Here is a 23,831-nt window from a genome sequence, read left to right on the forward strand (position 1 = left end):
GTGTCTGAGGAGGACGTGATTACAGGGATGTGGCTGGTGTGATTAAATAAAGGCCTTTTCTGCTTTAAAAAGCTTAGGACCTAAACCAGGGCTCTCTGGGCTTGGGGCTTCTCCAGGGGTGTGTGGTGGCTGTCCCCCCACGTGGCTCTCCCCTTCAGGCTCCCCACCTCTGCAGAGCCAGGCCCGGTTCCCAAGCACGCCCAGCGAGGCCCCTCGTCTGAGGAGCGCCTCAGGGGTGACAGAGTGTGTGTCTCCGGAAGGGACTGGAGCCTCTTCTGCTCCCCTGGTTGATGAGGCCTGTTGTTTCCTGCTTCACTGTTGCTTCAAGTCCCAGCTTGAGGAGAGAATGTGCGTGGTGGGGTGTGCCTCTTGGACTCAGGGTGTCCTGGGCCCTGAAGTGAGGTTGCTCCCCTTGCCTGGCGGCCTGTCACAATGGCGTGCCAGTGTGGCCACCCTCAAGAGCTGTTGACCCTTCCCCATCTGCCTAGAAGCCACAGCTGTCTTCTGGGACCGGCTGCGTGGTGGTGACTGAGCGATGCTGGTCCCTGAGAATCTGCCTTTGCTCTTCCATGTGTGTGCCTTCCCTCCCCCCATAGCTCCTCCTCTCCTTCTGTTCTTTCTCTCTTTCATTCTCGGTCTTCATAACGCCTAAATCTCCTATCGGCACATATTCATTGGATTTGTTCATCGTCTCTCTCCCCCACGTAGCATGCAAGCCCCCAGAGGGCAGGGGTTTTTGCCTCTCTTTTCCCGCTGTAGCCCAGGGCTTAGTGCGTACCTGGCACTTTCTAGTAGCCAGAAGTGATTAGTAGCAGCCCCCTTGTCCTCACTCTACCTGTGTGGAACAGTTACAGCTGGGGCTAATTTGAAAGTAGTGTTTTTAGTAAGACTGGGAAACAGAAAGAGATTGCCTGTGGACTGTCTGTCCAGGTGGCTCCAAGTAGCTGTTATGCATGATTCTGACCTGGGGGCATTTATTCTGGAAGGCAGTTAGAGAGCATTTATAGGTGGCTATAGAAGGATTCCTTACCAGGTGTGTGATCTTGGGCAGGACACTGATGTAGTGTTTTGTTTGTTTGTTTTTTAATTTTTAATGCTTGTTTATTTTTGGGAGAGAGAAGGAGACAGAGTGTGAGCAGAGGTGGGGCAGAGAGAGAGAGGGAGACATAGAATCTGAAGCAGGCTCCAGGCTCTGAGCTGTCAGCACAGAGCCTGATGTGGGCTCCAGCCTACAAACTGCCAGATCATGACCTGAGCTGAAGTCGGATGCTTAACTGACTGAGCCACCCAGGTGCCCCGGTAAATGAGGTTTTAAAAGCCTGCTTCCTCTTTTTAAAAATAGAGATACAATAATATCACTTGCTTCATAGGCTTGTTGTAAGGATTACATGTTACAAAGCTTATTTAAACACTTAGATTAGTGAAATGCATTCAGCGTGGTGAATTATCACTAACCTTGGCCTGCATGTACCTACATCTGTTACCACCCAACCAAAATTCTTCATGTGAACCGGACACTGTTTCTGTATTTGAACACAGGCCTTCAGGAACGTGTTCCTGTAGCTGTCCTCGGCATTTACAGGGGATGACCTGAGCAGAAGTAAGCTCTCCCCCAGAGGGAGGAAGGCAGGCTTGCCACTACCCTCCTTCACAAGACTGGGCGATGCTTGTCTGCCAGAATCACCAGGCAGGCCTGCCTTGGCAGCACCCTTGCTGGGTCCCATGCTGGCCAGGCTCGAGGACAGCTGCCCTGGTCTCCAGACACATGCTGTTTGGCTCCTCCCTGGATCCCTTTTTAAAGCGTGTTCGCTCCACAGAGTGACTTGAGCATTTTGGAAGTGGGAGATGTGATGGTCGTTACCCTGTTCAAAAGAGAAGGCTTTCCCTTGTGGGCTGTGAGATGAGCTGGATTTGGTGAGCTCACTTTGTCTCTGAAGAAGGCATTGCTATGGGTCCTGTTCCTGGTACAGGAGGTGAGGGAGAGGGAGTAGTGGGCTGTGGCTGCCCTTCCCTGACAGGGAGGTGTGGGCCCACAGGTCAGATCGGGACCCTCCATACCAGTGGGCTTGACCTCCCAGAGCCCAAGTTCATTTCTCTTCTGTAGAAAGGGCTGAAATGCTTGACTCCTATTACGTGCAGCTGGCTAGGTGTAGGAAAATTGACACAACAGCCCAAGAGTTCCATTCTGGATATCTGTAGATTCCATAAAGCACTTGATATCGTCAACAGGCCTAGATAAGATCTTTTCTCAGATTCCGCTGCCTAGAAAGTTCCTTGAAATACTAGCGACACCCCCTGTAGCACCTCAGGAATAACATTTGCTTCTGGTATGCACTGGACTCAAAGCTTAAAGTGTGTCCTTGCAGCCTAACCCGGGAGAGAGCAGTAGTCAGCAATACTGAGCATCTGAGACATGGTGTGGGTGCCTGTGACAGCTACGGGAAGAGGGCATGTTTGTGACTTTAAGTACAGGTGGGTTACCCACCAGGTGGCTTTAAGAATTCAAATGGGAGGGGCTCCTGGGTGGCTCAGTCGGTTAAGCTTTGGACTTTGGCTCAGGTCATGATCTCTCCCTTCATGGGTTTGAGCCCTGCGTCAGGCTCTGAGCCTGGAGCCTGCTTCAGATTCTCTGTCTCCCTCTGTCTCTGCCCCTCCCCCACTCACACTCTGTGTCTCTCTCTGCCTCTCAAAAATGAATAAATGTTAAAAAATAAATAAAAAAGAATTCAAATAGAAGGCAGTGAGGGTCAGTCACTGAAATGTTTCTGGAGGTGTCTTCTTATCTGACATCAGGTCTTGGGGCCACTATCTTTGAGTTGTAAGGGTAGAACTCACTGCACTATACGTATTTTCAAATAGCGATTTTTTTTTTTTTTTATGCCTTCATGATTGTTAGAGTACAGTGAGTATTCATATAAAACAGAGGGCACGTAGACTGGAGGTAATGAAAAACCTTGGACTCTTTTCGGCACTTAACCTGGGTAGGCTTGTTTTCTCTCCTAACATGAAAGAAGAAAAGTTCATTTTCAGCTTATGCAGCTGTTTGAGTCACCATTTCCAAACGATTCAGCACAAGATAGAAGATGCTGTCAATAAAACACACAAGGGCAAGGATGATCCAAGCCCATTTTTTTAAATGTTTGTTTATTTTGAAACTGAGAGAACATGAGCAGGGGAGGGGCAGAGAAAGAGGGACAGAGGATCTGAAGCAGGCTCTTCATCAACAGCAGCGAGCCCCAACGCGGGTCTGAAACTCGCCAACCGCTAACCAAGAGATCATCACCTGAGCCAAAGTCAGACACTCAGCTGACTGAGCCATCCAGGTGCCCTTACCATTCTTAGAAATAAAGAAGAATATAATGTAAAATACTTCTCACCTCCAAATCCAGAAAAATTTTGATTTCCCTTCTGTCCTTTTTAAAATGTGGAGAGATACATGCACATCTGCTCATTTCTAAAAAAAATTGGAATACTTTATGTGCAGCTTTAAAAACTCTTCTTTGTTGTATTTCCTTATGCCATCAGGTATTTTTAATGGCCATACGTGTGTTTTTCATCCATCCATTCAAAAAATAATCAGTGAGCTCCTGATGTTAATAGCCAGTGGTGATAAACAGAGATGATAAAACACCTGCTCTGCCCTCCCTGAGTTCCAATCCAGTGATTTATTCTCTTATGAATGGATGGACATAGATAACTTAATTTTTTTCTTGGGCATTTGGGTAGTGTCCCGATGTGTCTATAATAAACAACACTACAGTTGTCCTTGTATGCGATGAATGGACTGTATTTTGCGTATTACTAAAACTGTATTATCTTTCTGTGGAAAGGTCATTTTAAAAATACATAACTGATGAAAGTTGACATTCCTGGCAGTGAGTGGAAATGAGAGGTTGGGGCTAATTCTTTTTTCATTAGCACCTTCCTTTCTCATTAGCGCCCTGTCTTTGCTAGTTTCTCCCAAGCAGCAAGTGAAGCCGTTTCTTGTTGGCACTCTGCCTCTCAGGGCAGCCTTGGTGAAGAGGGACTTGGATGAGGAGCAAGCACAGATGCAAATTATTTTTTGAAGTTCATATGTAAATCCTTGTTCATTGCACAGTTGGTTCTGTGTCAGCGAATCATGGTGGCCACATCTTAAACATAGCCAATCGTGGCTGTGCCCAGAGTCCTTGATTCGTGGGGTTCTATAGATTCTGATGGAGTGCCTTGAGGACAGAGCCTGGTAAAGGTTGGCCTGGAGGACAGCAGGCTGGAGAATCACTGCTTTGGAAGCATGAGTCAAGGGAACGGAGTAGGATAGCATCGGCCCCAAGTGCTGCCTTTCTTGATCATTCCCCAATTACTGATTGCCTGGGTGATCTGGGCAGTCGGGGTTTGCTGTCCTGTCTCAACAGCTTTAGCCAATAGACCTATATACTGATAGACCTTCTTCCTACCAGTAGGACTCCCTTTCTACTGAAATCCCATCTCCTTGGGCTCCAGCTCAGGCAGCAAGTCTAGCTGACAGTGCAATCTCCTTGGCTGTCCTTTTCAGGAATGTGGTAGCATCTTCTAGCTCCTACTCACCCCATAAAGTCATGGCTTTCTGAATGTGAAAACTTAAAGAAGCTGTCAGGGCACCTGTTCTGAGATTTTTGTCGATCTTGCCCTTGATCAAAGCACTTCTGGCATGATAGAAAGCAAAGCTTACTTTCCCCAGAAGGACATTTTATATGTTTTCAATTGCTTTGATCTCATCTTTATCATGTACAGTAAGTTTTAGGAATACAGAATTGCGGTAGTGATGTTGGGATTAAATTTTTATGGCTAAGGCTTTGAAGCACAAACAAAATTTTAAAAGCCTTTTAGTAATTGAAAATTGTAATCCTGCTGAGGACACATTTTACTGCTATAATAACTGTAAAACACAATGATAAATATAAAAATGTTACACTAGAATTTGGAGGAATATATTTGCCCTAATTTCTTTGCTAAGCTCTGTAGAAATTATTCTTGGGTGAACAGTCTTATTGGATAAATGGATTATCATTAAGACTAAAATACAAAATGTTCTAGTATTAATTTAAAATTGCAATAAGACTTGTATTTTTTGCAGGTTTAACTGTAAAATGCAAAGGTGAGAAATAATTTCATCACCTACAGAGGTATAATTTCTTTAGCTTTATTGGTGGGAAGACCATAGTCCACTTACTTGTTGGTTCATTCATTCATTTGTTCATTTACTTATGTAACACACACATAACTGAGGACTATCATGTGCCAGTTGGTAAGGATACAAAGATGGGCTTGAAGCCCTGTGCGTTTTATTGACACTACTTTTTATCTTGTGTCCAGCTATCTTAAAATAGTGACTCAAATAGCTGCTTGTTGAAAATGACCTTCTTTCATATTGAGAAAGAAAACATCCCTGTCCAGGTAAAGTGCCTAGACAGTCCAACTTTTCTGATTGCTTTATATTCCATTTTCATTTCAAGGCTGCAGGTTTGGAAATGGAGACTCTTGATTATTTTTGGTGTTGGGGAGTTGCTCACGGAAGAGTGGCATCAGTGAATCTTGAGGATGGTTGGCATATGATTTAACAAAAACACATGGCAGAAGCCCAGAGGTTAGTCCTGAGAAGTGTGTTCAGAAGCAGCAGGTCAGAGATGCTTGCTGGCTGGCAGGTCCATAGTGGTTCTTAAGAGGCAGTGTGGCATGGTAGGGAAGAGCTGTTGGGTCTGGAACCAGACTGTTTGAGATTGAACCCTCAAGCTGCAGTCACCTGGAACAAATTACTTAACTTCTCTGCTATGTTTTATCATCTATGAAGTGGAGATGGTAACAGTGATACATTCCTCATACTCTCATGGCAGGACTGCATGTGTTAATCCGTGAGAAGTGCTGAGGACAGTAGCTGACACACAGAAAGAGCTCAATCGATGGCAGCAGCGGTGGCAGGGCAGTGGCGGTGGTGGTGGTGGTGGTACAGGGTCGTAGTTGTGATAGTGACCGTCGGCATCCTTCTCATCATCGTGACTTCCTTTAGTTGCACCATGTCACACAGTCAAAATGGTCACTCTCTGGTAGGTGGCGTCAACAAGAGATGGTGGGTCACCCTTATTGGGGACTGTATTTTAGGAATCAAGAAAGACTAGCTTCTATATATTTTGACTTTTTTTTTCTTAAGTATAGTTGATGCATGATGTTACATTAGTTTCAGGTGTATGACATAGTGATTTAATGAGCTTATTCGTTATGCTATGTGCACCACTAGTGTACCTACCATCTGTCCCATCACGTTGCTGTTACAATATCATTGACTCTATTCCTTATGCTGTGCCTCTTATTCCTGTGACTTACACGTTCCATATGTGGAAGCCTGTGCCTCCCACTTCCCTTCACCCATTTTGCCCATACCTCGCCCTCTCCTCTGTGGCAGGTATCTGTTCTTTGTATTTATAGGTCTGATTCTGCCATTTTGTTTTTCTTTTTTCAGATTCCACTTATGAGTGGAACTATATGGTATTTGTCTTTCTTAGTCTAACTTATTTCATTTAGCATAATGCCCTCTAGGTCCATCCATGCTGTCTCAGATGGCATGACCTCATCCTTTGTTATGGCTGTGTAATATTCCTGTATGTGTGTGTTTGTGTGTATGTGTGTACCACATCCTTACCCATTTGTCTATTGATGGCACTTAGATTGCTTCATAATTTGGTTACTGTAAATAATGCTGCAGTAAACATAGGGGTGCATATATTTTTTGAATTAGTGTTTTCGTATTCTTTGGGTAAAAACTAGTAGTGTGATTACTGGATCATAGGGTAGTTCTATTTTTAATTTTTTGAGGAAACTCCATACTGTTTTCTAGAGGGGTGAAGCAGTTTGCATTCTTAGCAGTAGTGCACGAATATTACTTTTTCTCCACATCCTTGCTGACACTTACTGTTTGTTGTGTTTTTCATTTTAGCCATTTTGACAGGTGTGAGGTGATGATACCTCATTGTAGTTTTGATGTACATTTCCCTGATGATGAGCTATGTTGAGCATCTTCTCATGTGTTTGTTGGCCATATGCATGTCTTCTTCAGAGGAATGTCCATTCGTGTCTTCTGCCCATTTTTTAATTGGCTTATTTGCTTTTTTGTGTTGAGTTGTGTAAGTTCTTTATATGTTTTGGAGATTAACCTCTTATTGGATATATCATTTGCAAATATCTTCTCCCATTCAGTAGGTTGTCTTTTTGTTTTGTGGATGGTTTGTTTCCTTTGCTGTGTGAAAGCATTTTATTTTGATGTAGTCCCAGTAATTCATTTTTGCTTTTCTTTGCCTTGCCTCAGGAGACATATCTAGAAAAATAATACTATGGCCAATGTCAGAGAAATTAATATCTGTGCTCTCTTTCTTTTATGATTTCAGGTCTCACATTTAGGTCTTTAATCCGTTTTGAGTTTATTTTTGTGTACGGTGTTAGAAGGGGATCCACTTTCATCCTTTTATGTGTCCAGTTTTCCCAACACAATTTGTTGAAGAGCCTGTCTTTTTCCCATTGAATATTCTTGCCTCCTTTGTCATAGATTAATTGACCATACGGTCATGGGTTGATTTCTGGGCTCTGCATTCTGTTCCATCGGTACGTGTGCCTATTTCTGTGCCAGTACCATACTGTTTTTAGTACTACAGCTTTGTAGTATATCCTGAAATCTGAAATTGTGATACCTCCAGTTTTGCTCTCCTTTTTCAAGATTGCTTTGGCTATTCAGGGTCTTTTGCAGCTCTGTACAAATATTAGGATTATTTGTTCTAGTTCTGTGAAAAATATTGTCGGTGTTTTGATAGTGATTGCATTAAATCTGTACATTGCTTTAGGTAGTCTAGACCTTTTAACAATATTCTTCCAATCCATGAGCATGGAATATGTCTTTCCATTTGTTTGTATAATCTTAATGTTGACGTGACAGTTGTGTAATCTACCTAAGAGGGTGCTCCACTAGTGACTGTCACAGTAAGTTTGGGTTAGGGGGCTCTGTCCAGTAGTCCTTGTTGCCTTTTAACAAAAAGGCAAAAAATTGCAAAAGATTACCAGCCCTTGAGAGACCATCACCCTGGGCTAGGCTTCAGGAAGCCCCTGTAGGGAGGAGGGCCGATTCTTTCATTGTTTTTCCCATTGTATTTGTAGCAATGCCTGCAACGCCTCAGGGGCATCAGTGAGTTGAAGTCACACATAATGCAAGTTCAGTGACTGTTCTCATACTTCCATTTCCTCTCTACAAAGGGGCAGTGAGGAAGATGAGGGTTGGGAGAATATGCTTAATTCTTTGGTTCTCAAATGGGAGCAGTTGTTTCCCCCCCTCCCCCTGGGACATTGGCAATGTCCAGAGACATTTTCTGTTGTCACATGAAAGGATTGCTACTGTTATTCACTGGTTAGAAGCCAAAACACCCTTCGGTGCACTGGCTAGCCCTCCACAACAAATAATTACCCGGCCCAAAGTGTCAATAGTGTGAAAGCTGAGAAGCCCTGATTTAACCTGTTCTAGAGGTTCAGGGCTTCTGTGTCTAGCTAATCTCAATTGCTGGTAGTAGTTAAATACCATTTTTACCTGTGTGGACTCTGGCTGGTGCGAGAGCCTGCAGGCAAAGAGGCTGGAGGTGGAGGATGTTGCTGTCCTTTATCTGAGGGGTGGTTTCTTAATACTGTGGCTGCTTCCTCGTGGTACCATTGCCCCCCTCTGCCTGGCTGGCCCCTGGCAATCTTCAGAATTCTGGAAAAGCAGTTGATGCTTTAGGTTCACTGTAAGAGCAGAGCTGGTGGCTGACCCCTGCTGTTTCTGCCAGCTAAGGATGTGCCAGGGGCAGACTGTGAGTCATGCAGACCGTGGGACTGCAGCTCTTGGAGGAGACGAGCTCATGACCCTTTGGATAAAGTGGCAAAGCTCTCTGCATCACTCAGGAAGAGATTTCTTGAGGAAAGATGAGAGCATTTCCCAGAGGAAGGTTTCATTTTTTTGTCTGTGTATCGCAGGCTGTTACGTAGTGATTATTAAGGACATTTTATACATAGTAACTCGTTATGCCCATGTAACAACCCCAAAGAGGCAAGGGTGCTTACCACTCTTTTACAGGTAAGGAAATAGGAGTGGAGAATGAGGACGTAAACTCAGAAACCTTGGCTCCAGAGTCTGGGCCCTTAATCACAATGGTATGGGTGAAAGACACTGAATTTCACACTTGGTTTCTTCTGCTCTTGCGCTTGACTTTTGGCTGGGCCAGTGAGGCAGCCGGGAATTAGGCCAGCCTGACTCAAGTCCCCATTCCGGTTTATTATTTCTATAGCTGTGAGCATGTTATTTCATGTTCTTATCTGTAAAATGAAGTCATTTTACCTCACCTACCTCACGGAGAAGGGGGTTTCTTAGATTTGCGTGTGGCTTGCAGTGGGCATTGGGGCAACATTAGTTCCCTTCTGCCCTTCTCGGTTATAATGATATTTTTAGCTCTGTTGCTCTAATGTTGTGGCCAGCTTCTTCTTACCTGTAGGAAGTATACATGCTGAAGAGCAAAAATAGGCCCGCTCTGGTGTTTGTTAGAATGAACTGACGAGTCACTCCAGAAGTTAACAGGGTGAACAAGTCTAATGTTCAGTTTGGGGAGGGTGGTGGGGAGACCATGCTTCTGCCCAGCACAGAACACCTGGCTTCCAGGATGAAGGTGTAGGCTTGGTTTCTGCTGGTAATTTTTAATCCGCTCCAGCCATGCCTCCCATCTGTAAACCACTAAGACACACAAACTTCCATGCTAATGACATACCTTTGCTTCCATTCTGATGACTTTCCTGTCCCCTTGGCAAAATGGGACTGCCCGAGTGCCTCGCGGCCGGGGTTCAACGTCAGTTGGCTGTGTTCTGGGGTTGGTGAATTGATCTGGTGTATACTTCTTTCCTGGCCAGGTGAGATCACCTGCTCGGCTCAAGTTCACCCTGTTCCTAGTAGGAGGGGAAGTGGCAACCTTGCGTTTGTCCCTGTTTAGGACTTTGCACATCCTACTACCCACAAACTAAGTGTCTGGACAAACTACAGACACTTTATCCTCATGTATACGTAAATGTTTACTAAGTTTGTACACAAGGTACACAAGGTATTCCACATGTACAAGATTAATTTAGCTTCTCTTCTCTGGAAACTCATAATTAAAGAAAGATATTGACTTGTACACGTGAGGAAGTCAGAAGGACAACAGGCCAGCCACCCATGTGAATAGAATCGAGCGTCATTAATGAATTGGAAGCCGTCCAGGGGAGAAGAGCAGCGTTTAATGCAGTCAGATGTGTAGGAAAGGAATCCAGCTCTATTTTTTACTTATGTGTATTTTGAGAGAGTGAGAGCATGAGCAGGGGAGGCGCCGAGAGAGGGAAAGAGAGAATCCCAAGCAGTCTCCGTGCTGTCAGCACAGAGCCTGATGTGGGTCTCGAACTCATAAACCATGAGGTAGTGAATGAATGACCTGAGTTGAAATCCAGAAGTGGACACTTAACCAACAAAGCCATCCAGACTCCCCAAAAGGGAATCAGCTCTTAAACGTAAGCATCACGAGAAAATAGCCCCAGCATCTGGAACAGTGCCTGGCACGTAGCACTTGTTTCGTAAAAATTTCTTGCATGAATGAATCTGGTCTTAATTTAAGTATCTTTCTAAATTTCACTACAGATACCTTTGAGTTACCCAGCATGCCTAGAAACTGTAGTTTCTATTATTTCTGTAAGTAACCAACCGAAATAAAGACTTTGCAAAAAAAAAAAAAAAATTAGGACATACTAGAGTATATAGCACTAAAAATAACAATGAAATTGATCCAGAAGTTACTTCAAGATGTTATCTACACTTTGGAGTTGGGATTCTGTGGGTCAGACCTTCATGCTATAAGGAGGAATTTAATAGAGTGCTTTGATAGGATGCTAAGTAACCCAGAGTTTTCTGTATCAACTTAGTAGCTGGAATTAATTTTATGTCACTTACTGCCTTACATGGACTGCAGGACAGACTGATTTGTGCTCTCTGGGCCACTGTCATCTTTAAGGCATGGTTTGTTAAAGGGGCATCTGGATGGCTCAGTCAGATAAGCATTTGACTTCAGCTCAAGTCATGGTCTCACAGTTCATGAGTTCCAGCTCTGTGTTGGGCTCTGTGCTGACAGCTCGGAGCCTGGAGCCTGCTTTGGATTCTGTGGCTCCCTCTCTCTCTGTCCCTCTCCCCTGCTTGTGCTGTGACTCTCTCAAAAGTAAAATAAACATTAAAAAAAAAAAAAAAAACAGTTATGGTTTGTTAGGGCAGATGTTTAAGCAGTACTTTTTGATTGTGCCACCCTTTGTTCTTCATGTCAGAGACAGAGAGGTGGTGGGGGGGAGAAGAGAAAGAGCGAGCGAGCGCATGACCCAGACAAACATACAAGGGCCAAAGAATTTTTCAACTCTTTGCATTTTCTTTCACAGATCTGAAGAAAACACTTGCTGTGCTTTTGGATAATATCTTGCAGCGCATTGGCAAGTTAGAGTCAAAGGTGGACAATCTCGTAATCAATGGCACAGGAACAAACTCGACCAACTCCACCACGGCTGTTCCCAGCTTGGTAGCACTTGAGAAAATTAATGTGGCAGGTAAGAGCAATTGTCCCTGACATGGAGTCAGACCCCACTTACAACTGGGAAAAGAGTAAAGCAGTACAGTGGTTCTTACTGGTATAAATCCCATAAACGTGGTATGGCCCTGGAAAAGCTCATTTTAAATTTATTTTTGATGAACATGTTAAAACACGTTTTAAGTCTCATCATGATGTGTAATATCTGGTGGTTTCTGTGACACATTTCATGAAATGAGCTCCTGGAATTCACATTTAATGAGATTTGTAGCATGAATAAAGATGAAATGAAACAGGTTATCTGGGAAGCTCATGCCGGTTAGAGGTTCTTTCTCCTTCCCATTTTTATCAGTTTCAAAAGTCTGTTCCATATAATAGACTGTCTCCTTCCTGTTGTTCAAGAAGAGCCACCGTTGTAGAAAATGCCTCCTATGTGTATATGGGGAAATGTAAATTCTAGAAATGGCACTTAGGAAATAAATGGCCCCTGCCTGATCTTGGCCTGATTCTGTAGCCGCTCATGGACAAAACCCTGCAGTTTTCACTGGGATGCATTTTGTCTAGTCCCTTCTTAAAATTGGATGAGAGAAGAAAAATGGATTAAAAACAATGCCCAAGTCACACACAGCACGTATTGTCCATCGCTTACATCAGATTCCCCATTGCACTGCCTGGGGTTGGCCTCTGGGTCTTTGTGGTTGAGCCAGGACTTGGTCTTCTTAGGGTGACCACTGTCATTTCTTAGAAACCCAGGACAGCGCGAAGAGTTCAAGGTTAGGATGAGGTGCTTTGGGTGAACAGTTGTGAGTTGTCTACACTCGTGGTGGTGGTATCCAAATTCTAGTTAGTGGCTAAAATAAGTAGCTGGGTTATTTTTTGGTACTTTGAAAATCTAACTTAGTACTTTCTGGTTTACCTCTACCCATTTCTTGTAGAAGTGCATGGACTTAAGTGGGAGCAATTCTTTTCCTTTCCTACCTCCCAGTGTCAAAACATTTAATTGTTTCACATTATGCAAGCTTGTTGTATTACCTTTTTGTTCTGTTCTGCCCTTTAGCAAGTGTTAAATTACAAAATATATTTCTAATAATCCAAAGTATCCAACTAAACAAAGGTATTAAAAATAACTTTTAATTACAACACAGAGACAGTGTCATCTGGGCCATAAATCCTATCTTCCCTGCAGTTTCCAACAGCTTCTGTAATTAGACAAGAAAACCTCCCACTGTGTTGAGCTGCTTATTAATAAATGGAAGCCATGCCTCTCCGGTCTCTACTCCCCCATTCCTGTCCCCAGTAGGAAATGCTATTGAAGAGGTCCTTTCTGAGTTCATGGCATTCTGCATTATCCTGTTTCCAGACGTGGAGTGGGGTGTTCTGCCTTTAGCTTTGCTGCCTCCCACTGCCTCTGTTCTATGAGGCCCACGTAAACATACCTGTTGTCATTCTCTGCCCTGGTAAGGGATCTTGCTGCCGCTGACTGTCCTGTTTGTGTGCCAGGCTTACAGGGAGACTTCGCTGCCTGGGCTCCAAGCCCCAGGGTACAGAATTGTGGGTAGATGTCCAGGAATGAAATAGGGGAGGGAGGGAGTTGGTGGCTCCTTCTTTCACATGGGGTTCCAGCCCCACGTATGGAGCTAGCTTACTCAGGTAACACAAACCTCTTGAACACATTCTCTAAGTTGTTGGCTCTGAGTGGGTCTCCTTTTGATGTGCCACTGGTTCTGTGTTTACGAATAATTAAAGAACCAAAGTATTTAATGTGTTCTTTTAGCGGGGAGGATGGAGAAAATTTAGAGCTGTGTCTAATAATTAATTAACCTCATTGTCACTCCTTGGTATATTTTGTGTGTGATACACTTTGAGATTTTTAATGGACACTTAGGAAAATAATATATATGCATAAAATCACACAAATGGTGATCCTGTAACTGGAGGTAGCTGTGAAGGCTTCTCACACAGGAAGGTAAATTTTGAAGGTGGGTAGGATTGAGGCATAGGGGCCTCATGGAAGAGTTACAGACTAGAAATGCATCGTGACCCAGAAAATAATTGGAAGGAAGGGGAGGACACTAACATCTAGCAACCTCCCAGTTAATAACCAGTTACTGTTTGGAACTCTTGGAGGCACATGATTGTACTCTGTCTTCTCAACATCTACAAGAAGCTAGTGGTTTCACTGGTTTCATGGAGTTTAAGTGTTTGGGCGGGGTGGGGGGGGGGAACCTTTGATAGGGACCTGGAACCCCCTGAGCTCAGCTTAAGACCAAGCACCATATAGAGTGTGTGCTCCATCTTTCTTATAAATCATCTTGTAAATCATCACAAATGGGTGAGTTTAGAAAAATAGGTTACTATTTTCTTAGAGGTTCCTGGAGAGCTGACAGTTTTCTGGGATATTTAATAACCTGTCTGATAAAAAAAAAAAAAAAGTTCTCTGTGTCTAATTGTTTCTTTGACCAACCTTTGCAAAAGCAAGCTTGTCCCTATGTGTGCATGTGCTTTCCTCCCTTAGCCACTGTGATGGCCACAATGGATATAGAAGTGAAAGAAAGAATGGAGGCATCCTACTTTATTTCTCCCAGAGGGTGGTGGGGACTTTATATTTTGTCAGTCAAACAACATATTTCTAAACTATTTGCCATACCTGTAGATTGTGGTGCCAAAAAGAAGGACAGAAACTTAAATTTATAACCCTTGTTCAGGAAAAAAAAAAACAAAACATTTATTGCTGCTTTTGCCCTCTCTCTGATCTGTGGCCATACGGTCCTCATTACCTCTCTTGTCGTAGCAGAAATGGCACTTGAGCTGTGAGAGGGTTCATTTTTATAGGGTTCCAATGCTGATTGAGTGAAGTTTTTCTTTTTCTCTTTTTGCATTAAGACATGTGGTAATTGCTCAGAAATGTTCTCCCTGGTGTGTCTTTACTGCTTACTCTGGTGTCTTATTGCTTGCTGATGTTTCTGATTGCTTACTGTTGTGTCTTATTGCTTGCTGATATATCTTCTGGTTGGCTATAAACTGCTTCTAAATTGGGTACCATAGCAGTTGAAGAAGGGTTCCTTAAATTTATTTTATTTTTAGGGATAGCTCTGTGTGTGTGTGCGCATACACGTATGCATGTGTGCACGTGCGCGTGTGCACGCATGCGTGAGTGCTCCCTTTCTCTATTTAGTTGTGTTCTCTGTACCTTTTATCCAAAATGGCTTTTCTTTCCAAATTTATCACTCCTGGGCTTTTTTATTATGTTCAAGTGATGTTCCCCTAGAGAAGTTTAGCTGGAAATGAACTTGATTGAAATCAAGAATTAGATTTGAACTGCATTTTCGAGCTTGGTTTATCTTGTTGAAGATGAAGGTGAATTGAAGAAATGAAAACCTAGATTTAAGAAAAATTCACACCCTTCAACCAATTGCATAGTAAATCAGTTTCTCTAGATATATTGCCTGAAAGAACTTAAATGTTTCTTTGCCAAAATTATCCACTTTCAGAATGACATTTTTGTTTTTGGAAAGACCAATTCCTCTTTTCTCTACTTTTATTATCTTAAATGATGAAGTGGAGGGAATGGCATTGGAACTGGAATAGCATCTTTGCCATGTGCTAACATAGGGAGAAGGTAAAAAAAATATGTGACAATGACAATGCTGGCCTTCTGGGGACTGACCGTGTCCACTTAATCTGTTTTGTCCCTAACGTCTTATTCAAAGCCTCCCTGTTGGGAGTGCTCAGTAAATGCCCACATTGATTGGATTATGCTGGAGGGGATGGCATTTGGTTTCACTGCTAAAAGAAGTTTCTCCTTCTGGTTTCTCTTTTCCATTTCTGCTCGTGGGGAATTGCTTGGAAGTGGTGCTTGATATCTTATTTCCCTTTCTCAGACCTTAGAAGACATCATCAATGAAGTCGAATTTTTTTTTTTTTTTGGGGGGGGGGGGTCTGTCATGTCTGAGCTTTGTAGAGATACTTCTGTGCTGTGGAGCTTTTATAGAATGTGATGGGTACAACTCTAGATTATAATATTTTGGGTAATGGGCGCATTGTGCCTCTCTCTCCATCAGTTGAGGCAGTAAATGCATGTGTCCCTCTGCATTTATTTATTTATACTTTAAAGAGCTGGTTGTTGTCATTCAACATAAGCTGAATAACTGGCCAGCATTCAGGGTTAGCTAGAAGGCACAACTTAATGATAACATTTCTTTCCTGTTACTATCACTTACAATTACAAGGTCATTTGGGAAACACAGCCACAAAATTGAAGTTGCAGGCACAACTCCAGTGGCTGTTTTCTAATATTTAGTCTAAACTGAATGTTAGCTAGCCCAGCATTTTCCAAACATCAGTAGCCACATGCAATGTATTGCAGGTGAAGTGCAACATATTTGAGCCTGGATGCTGTTCTCAATAATAATAATAATAATAATAGAACCATAATTATTATTCTACCACTTAAAAGTTGAAAATGAAAAATGTCCCTGCTGAGTTTCAGGACTTGCATTTGGAAGTGCAATTTTCCCCCTTTTGTGCTGCTAATGGACCTTGAAATTAAGTTGCACCTGTGTTGTTTCCTTGTTTGGGTTACCCACACTGTCATTTGTGGGTTGGGTAGCACCTGAAGTGCCCCAACCCTGTGCTCAGCTTAACAGGTGGCTTTCTCAGGATCAGGTAACAGCCAGGCAGTGGCACCCCCCCCAAATGCTGCCAAGAAACGGGGCAGAGAGCAAGAGACAACTGTGTCTTTCTCCTGCATGTCTCTTTCTGTTTCATTCTTTGTAGGGGCAGGAATAAATATGTGGCTACCTGTCAGGAACAATTCTTGTGGTATCTTCCTAGAAAAATCTGTCATTGTTGGTGTGGTTTTCACATTGTGTGTGGTCATGGTGTTTTGGTTTTTATCATGAAGAAGGAGAAGGAGGGCAGGAAGAGGAAGACAAAGAAAACTATAGTTCAGAAGAAGTGATGCTGACCTTTGAGCATGGTATTTATAGCTCTCATTCTCAGCTGCAGGCGATTTTGCCCCCCTGGCCATACTTGGCAGTGTCTGCAGACATTTCAGTTGTCAAACTGAGGAAGTGTTATTGACGTCCAGTAGATAGAGGCCAGGGATGCTGCTGAACATTCTACAGTGCACAGGCTAGCTGCCACTACAGAGAACTATCTAGCCCAAAATATCACTTGTACTGTGGTTGAGAAACTCATATCTACAGGATATTGTTGGAGGTGTTCCACTTATTACCATTGCAGAAACATGCTGGAGATGTTGCACTTTCCTGATGAGCCAGCTGAGACCTAAAGTCTCCTCCTCTCTTCCTAGCAAGGTTTGTTGTTGTTGTTGTTGTTGTTGTTGTTGTTGTTGTTGTTGCAAGTCCTCAGCCCCAACAACTGTTAGCTTTGCAACTGATCTTTGAGACCTCCAAGAAAGAGATTTTCATAAATTCCCAGAAGGCACTTTTGGGCTCCTGACCTTAAGAAACTCCTTTCCTGGACCCAAACCAGTAAATTTTTGGCAACACACATTTTACTCCTGCTTATATAGAAGGTAATTATTTCTTTTCATGAAAGAGCTGCTAATTCAGAATAATGATGGCAAAGTAGTCTGAGAGAGTGGATTTAAATTACAAAAATGTTTTAGAGGAAATTCTATTTTATTAATTTTAAGCAGAGTATATAATTATCAAGACATGAGAGAGTAAATTAAATTAGTTAAGGAAAATAAGACAGGTCCCCCAGTATCTACTTTACAGCACGGAACACCCTACACAGCGTGTTTGGAGCAGTAGAAAAGGAGACCATTCTGAAAAGGTAGGTTGAGGGAATATATGAAGAGTTTTCCATGTAAAACTCAGGAGTTTGTATTTGTTCTGTAGGCAGTGACAGCTGAGGAGGGTTTAAATAAAGCAGGAGGATAATAAGATGAGACCTGTATTTTCAGAGAAGAATTGGTGGCCATGTGGAAGTGGGGTGCTTTAAAGGGGGTCCTCTGGGAAGCCAGGTGAGAGAGTTTAGTGCACTGGGCAGGGGAAGGCCTAAAACGAGGCATGTGTGTGATGCCCAGGGGAAGGGGGGGGTTGGAAACCCATGTCTGGTGGAGCTGATGTGAGCAGGACTTGGTGGACCATGAGCGAGGATGAGGGAGGAGCTGGTGTCATGACTGGGTGATGCCTTTATTGATGAAACAAGCCAGCAAAGGCGGGATCTTGTGAAGACAGTACCCATATGTCAATGTGGATTGCTTTGTTGTGAGCCACTTGTTTAGGAATATCAGTGTAAAGGAAGTTGGGATATTGGTTTCAGTGCTCAGGACATGAAAGACTTCACGGAGGGGCAATGTTTTGCAGCCAGGCTGCCCTGGTTCAGCTCTCGGCTCCGTCAGTTCATTCCTTTGTGACTTTAGGCATCTTTCTTAACCTTTCTATGGCTGTACAATTGGGGGAAAAGATAGTAGTTACCCATTTCATGGGGATTATTTGTGAGGATTAGGTGAGATAAATAAACTACTTAGACCATGCCTCATACAAAGTCAGCACTAAATGAGTGTTTGTTGTTTATTAGAATATCACCACTGATAGTGAATGAAATGACTAATATTTGTGTAGTGCTCTATAGATTAGAAAATATTTTCATACATGTTTCTTCATTTGAGTGCTTTAAACTTTCAGTTTCCAAATAGACCTTTTTTTGTCAATCCTTCCTGACCTTTATGAAAGGCTTAGTAGGAAACCCACCTGTTTGCAAGAAGCAAAAAACCGTAAACAGAAAGGTAGTTCAGAGCCCATGCAGTTAGCTAGTTCCAGAGATGGTGCCGAGCTCAGCACTGCTGGCTACAGACATGGGGACCATCTTTAAGAAACTCAGCTGTACCACCTTCTGAGTTGGCTTCATTCTAAGTCCATCTTCCCAGGGTGGTGGCAGAAAGGGTCACAGAAGCCTGTAGGTTTCTGGCAACATTCTCGGGGAAGATTCTGATCAGCTTGCCTATCCATGACCTAGTCACAGTGCTCAGTGACATCTTGATTGGATGTGACTGGATCATGCAGGTCACCCTGGGATTTCAAACTGGGGACAGGGTCCCTAAACAGATTGCAGGCAGCAAGCAGATAAAATAGGAATGACTACCAGAGACCCTTACCACACTGTGGTTTGGATTCCCACGGTTGTCCTAAGGTTGACTCCAACTTTTCTTGAGGGTTCAGAGGACGAAGCTTCTAGAATGCTGACCTTTCGTCTCCCATTTTATTTTATTTTTTTAGATGTTTATTTTTGAAACTGAGAACAAACTGAGGGTTGATGGGGGGTGGGAGGGAGGGTAGGGTAGGTGATGGGCATTGAAGAGGGCATCTTTTGGGATGAGCACTGGGTGTTGTATGGAAACCAATTTGACAATAAATTTCATATATTAAAAAAAAAAATGTTTATTTTTGAGAGAGAGAGGGAGGGAGGGAGAGAGCATGAGCAGGGGAGGGGCAGACAGAGAGAGAGACAAAGAGAGAAAGAAAGAATCCGAAGCAGGCTCCAGGCTGCGAACTGTCAGCACAGAACCTGTTGTGGTACTGAAACTCATGAACTGTGAGAACATGACCTGAGCCGAAGTCGGACGACGCTTAACCAACTGAGCCAGCCAGATGTCCTCTCCTGTGTTAAAGGCTGCTGTGGCTGAGTGCACCAGCTGTGCTCGAGCCAGCCACACCCATGCCATGCTGTTTGTTTATGCTCTTATACATTTACATGTTTTTGTCCTCAGCCTGGAATGACCTTCCGTTTTCCTGGCTCTAATTTGCCATCTTTTCCAAGACTCATCTGAAGCACTGTTTCCCATAAAAAGTCTTCCTGAGATCCTTCCAAGCCTTCTGGTGCCCTTGCTTTGTATTCGCACGAGTGCTGTGTACATCCTTGGACTTTCCCATGCTTTGCCTGTCTCCATAGCCAGGCTGTAAGCTCATTAAAGGCATGGGCAAAATACCCTACATTTTTCTTTTGGACCCAGTACCTAGCTGGGAGTCTGGCAAGATAGCAGGTTCTCAATAGGTGTCCAGCTGAATGCCCTTCTCCCTCTCTGGGACATGTGCCAGGTCAACCACCGTCTTAGAACTTTTATCAGGACGGTGACAGCCACGTGGTCAGTTCTAGATCACTGTGTCTGCCACGGCCTGCTTTGACAGTTTCCTGAATAGTTTAGTAAGTCCCAGAAGCACCTGGAAAGCTGACTGCTAACTTGTTCAAAGGGGAAAATGCTTTTGCTCTACTACACTTTCTGAAAACTAAGGTGTTATAATAAGATAATCTGTTTTGTAACTTTTGGTGGCTCGTTATTAAGTAGGATTTCAACAGTTCGAACTAGCTATACTACAAGAGATTGCCCCGAATGAATAGTCCTTACAGAAATGCAGGAACCTACCAATCTTAATGCCTTTGGACTTCTTACTGACCTTTCAAAGAGTACGTGGCTTTTCTTCATTTCAAAACATCAGGGTATGTATTCCTGTGGAGAATCCTGTTCTTCCCAGCCACTTGAGGGTGAAGAACAGGAGCCCTTAGGAACGTGCACTGTGGGACTGACCTTGACACTTGTGTAGGCTTTACTTTTGTTTATAAAAATGTACCCACACAGGGCTGTTGAGTGGATCAGAGATGGGACATACTGAAATAGATTTGTTTGTTTTAATCAGAAGGCAACCGATCCCACTTAGTCTAATTTGGCTAAATGAGGTATGTATATACAGTTGTGCTATCAGTCTACATATTGTATTGATTTAGTAGACATTCTGCAGCCACAGCATAGCATGTGGTTTCTCACAGATACTCCCTTGTCTTGGGCACTCCATCCTTTACCTGTTTGTTTGTTTGTTTGTTTGTTTAATGTTTATTTATTTTTGACAGACAGAGCATGAGCAGGGGAGGGACAGAGAGAGAGAGAGAGAGAGGGAGACACAGAATCCAAGGCAGGCTCCAGGCTCTGAGCTGTTGGCACAGAACCTGACCTGGGGCTCAAACTCCTGAACCATGAGATCATGGCCTGAGCCAAAGTTGGAAGCTTAAATGACTGAGCTAAACAGGCACCCCCATCCTTTACCTGTTTTTATTGACACATATTTTAGTAGAGGCATTCCAAAGCCTGAGATTTAAAAATTGGGAAAAATTGTAGAATTGAAGTTGTTTCAATGAGGGTGGGGGACTGTATCTGTTTCTGGGTAGTTAAAACAGTTTCTTAGGTACAGAAGCTTGTGGGGTTTTGATGGATTTTCTTTTAAGCTGTGCTTTTTGGCTTTGCATACCCATAGCTTCTAAAATTAGACGATCTAAATGAAAATCAGTTACTAGTTTTTGTTGATGTCTTTTCCTTCTCAGTGTATCTCAGAAAAGGAAGAGAGAAGGCCAATGTGGTGAAGGTGGCCTGAAATTTTTTGCTGAGTTTAAAAAGGAAGCAAAGAGGTATATAGTTAGATGTGTCACTCAGAAGGACACAGCTGCCTCACAGTTCTGGGCAGCAGATGTCATCTTCATTACTGGCCACAATGGTCTCCTTTTTCTGTGTCTCCTTTACCTTTGCACATTCAGCAGACCTCATGCTCAGGATCACAGCACCCAAGTCCATTTATGTCAAGCTGAGGACCTGTAGCATTGACAGAGCCAGCAGGGGGACTATGTGTCTGGGGTCGACAGAAAGTTGAAACTGCATTTTGATTGGCCTTGTGAGAGCTGGCCGATGACACTGTTAGCTGGTTTCAAACTGTCTTGACCTTTCATGTTGGTGAGCTTTTTAAGTCAACATTCACAGTGGGAACTTTCTACCTCCATGCAGCTAGAGATGGGCTCTTAAAACAGTCATTACAGAAGGGCTACAATGAGCGTCAAATGAAGGATTTGTGCTGATGCTCTCCCTACACTCCCTTGTTGGTGACAAGATTGAATGGCAGCTATAGGATTGTGGTTTAGACACAGACTGGATGCTGACAGCCTGGATCCAGTTCTAGCTGTGCTACCTATCTGTGTGTCTTTGTAGACCCAGTCAGTTTCCTCATCAGTAAAATAGTGATAAAGTACCTGCACCAGGGGATTGTTTTGAGGATTATAAATTCATACATGGAAACCACTCAAGGCCAGGCACAAATTAAGAGCTTGGTAACTTTTGGCCATTGGGACATGCACTTCTTAACCGGACTGAGAATTTGACCTGTGAGCCAGAGTATACATGGTCATTGCTTATTGAGTATGTAAACTACCCAGTCCTAATGCTGTATTTTGTAGGGAAAATAGTATAGACAACCGGGGGAAAGGGATTTTTGGAAGCTGCTTGGCAGTCACAGGCTAGACCTAGTCTTTGGCGTTAGACACTCTTGAACAGAACTCCTGGCCCCCTTTTTTTACTCCTTGTTGGCATCTAGTTTCCACTGAGCCTCAGCCTCACTCTCTGTACAATGGAGATAGTGATGCCAACGCTTATCCTCACATACCCATGAGGATGCAGTGAGATCATGTATCTGAGAGCCTGGCATGGTGTCTTAACCCCACTTACTCACAGACACTGCCCTTTGGGGTTAATAACCTCATTAAGAGGGAGGGGGCACAAACATAATCTGGCAAACACTGTCGTATATTTTATACAACCAACACTGCCTGGATGGTGCCAGGCCTTGAGTCAGACAGCGGAAATGCAGCCATGCACAACAGGGCTTCTGTTGTGAATGGAGGACCACACCGCGTACTGGAGGAGGAAGGAGCGAGTATTTGGCAGTGCTCACAATACCTTTCTTGACCCTCAGCCTAGAGCTTCTTTCACCCTAGTTCAAGAGGACCTGTTGGCTTTTCCTGACCTTTTGGCCTTGGGAATGACCTTTAAACTCTGTAGCCATCCTAAGGACAAGGATAGGGATAGGAGTGACTGACAGGAATTGGCACAGAGGAGTTTTCATAATCCTATGGTGGAAGTCATGCAGTCCTGGTGACAGCAAACTGCAGAAGTCTGGAAACTGTGCCTGACCCCTCCCTGTCTTCTCACTCCATAGTAGGGAGGATAATTCCTGTACTGTAGGGCTCAGCTCTCAAGGGAAGACAGTCATTAACCTGTCTAAACTTTATGCTAATAGAACTTTCTCAATAATTGCTTTCATTAAGTATGGTTAATATGAGCAGTACAAGTTATGGCAAGATTAGCAGGAGAACAAAGTAAATATTTAGGACTTTATTTCAGGGTTCATTGGGGTTGGGGCAAAGAGAAGATTAGTAAAAGCTTAATCTAATGGTGTCTGCCATCGAAACATAATAGACCACTTGACTGAAGTTCCAGTGGTTTCTCCTCAGTGGCTCTCTTGATCCCAACCAGGTGTCTTATAGGTGATGGTTTGAGCTATGTTCTCTCCTTACATTTTGGCCCCTATCAAACAGAATAACATGGTGAGAAACTGCCTTCCCTCTACTTCCAGCAATGTTGTGAGGATTAACAAGGTGGGTTTTGGCCCATGGCTATGCCATGTAGGGAGGACTGTTATTCCCTTAAAGTAGAGGGCTGTTAGTAGCAGCTGAGTTGGCCAAGAAAGCCCATGATGAGTGCTTGCTTGTGGCTGGACATGCTGACCTGTCATCTAAGTGTGCCGAGGGGTTCCCTTAGCTGTGGTTTTCATGCTTCTAGGCTACCAGTGACGAAAAGTAGCCACAATCTCTATCTTTGACTTTATGTAATAATAGGGTGGTGTTTTCAAAAGGAAAGACTTTATGCACTTTTTTATTATAAAAAAGGATAAAGTTCTGCTAAAAATTTGCAAATCAAGCATTAAATCAGGTGAGGAGAGAGTGGGGAAGGGGGTAGTGTTTCACATTGGGTAGGTTGTCAGGGCAAACCTCTGAAATGACACTGAACAGACACTGAAATGAGTGAGGGAGAGAGCCATGAGGATCCCTGAGGGAGGTTGTTCCATGTAGACAGAACATGATGAGACCCAGGTGTTTGCAGCGACAGGAGTACAGGCTCCATGCTCAGGCTGCTGGGGTTTGAATCTGAGTTCCAACAGTGGTGTGACTTGGGCCAGCATGTGGAGGGAAGTAACATCTCTATCCCCTCATCTCTACTGTAGAAGCTAGCTCCCAGGACATTGGGAGGCCACATGAAAAAGTGCATATGAAGAAGGGCTGGCACACAGTGCTCAGAAAATAATGGTCATCATTATAATGATCAAAATGGTTTCGGCAAATGGTTTTAAAAGGCTCTCTGTGTGACTTTATTCC

At 43.5% G+C, this 23,831-nt stretch overlaps 1 protein-coding gene across 9 annotated transcripts in view; it reads left to right on the forward strand.

Annotated features, from left to right (window-relative positions):
- Positions 1 to 23,831, forward strand: part of MGAT5 (alpha-1,6-mannosylglycoprotein 6-beta-N-acetylglucosaminyltransferase) — a 338,022-nt gene that overhangs the window by 135,349 nt on the left and 178,842 nt on the right. For all 9 annotated transcript variants that reach the window (XM_053214934.1, XM_053214936.1, XM_053214932.1 and 6 more), the window contains one exon: positions 11,467 to 11,631. In XM_053214934.1, the coding sequence (XP_053070909.1) occupies positions 11,467 to 11,631 (165 nt within the window). The remainder of the gene's footprint in view (positions 1 to 11,466; positions 11,632 to 23,831) is intronic.

The sequence above is a fragment of the Acinonyx jubatus genome, chromosome C1, assembly GCF_027475565.1.
Source record: "Acinonyx jubatus isolate Ajub_Pintada_27869175 chromosome C1, VMU_Ajub_asm_v1.0, whole genome shotgun sequence".
NCBI classification, from domain to species: Eukaryota; Metazoa; Chordata; class Mammalia; order Carnivora; family Felidae; genus Acinonyx; species Acinonyx jubatus.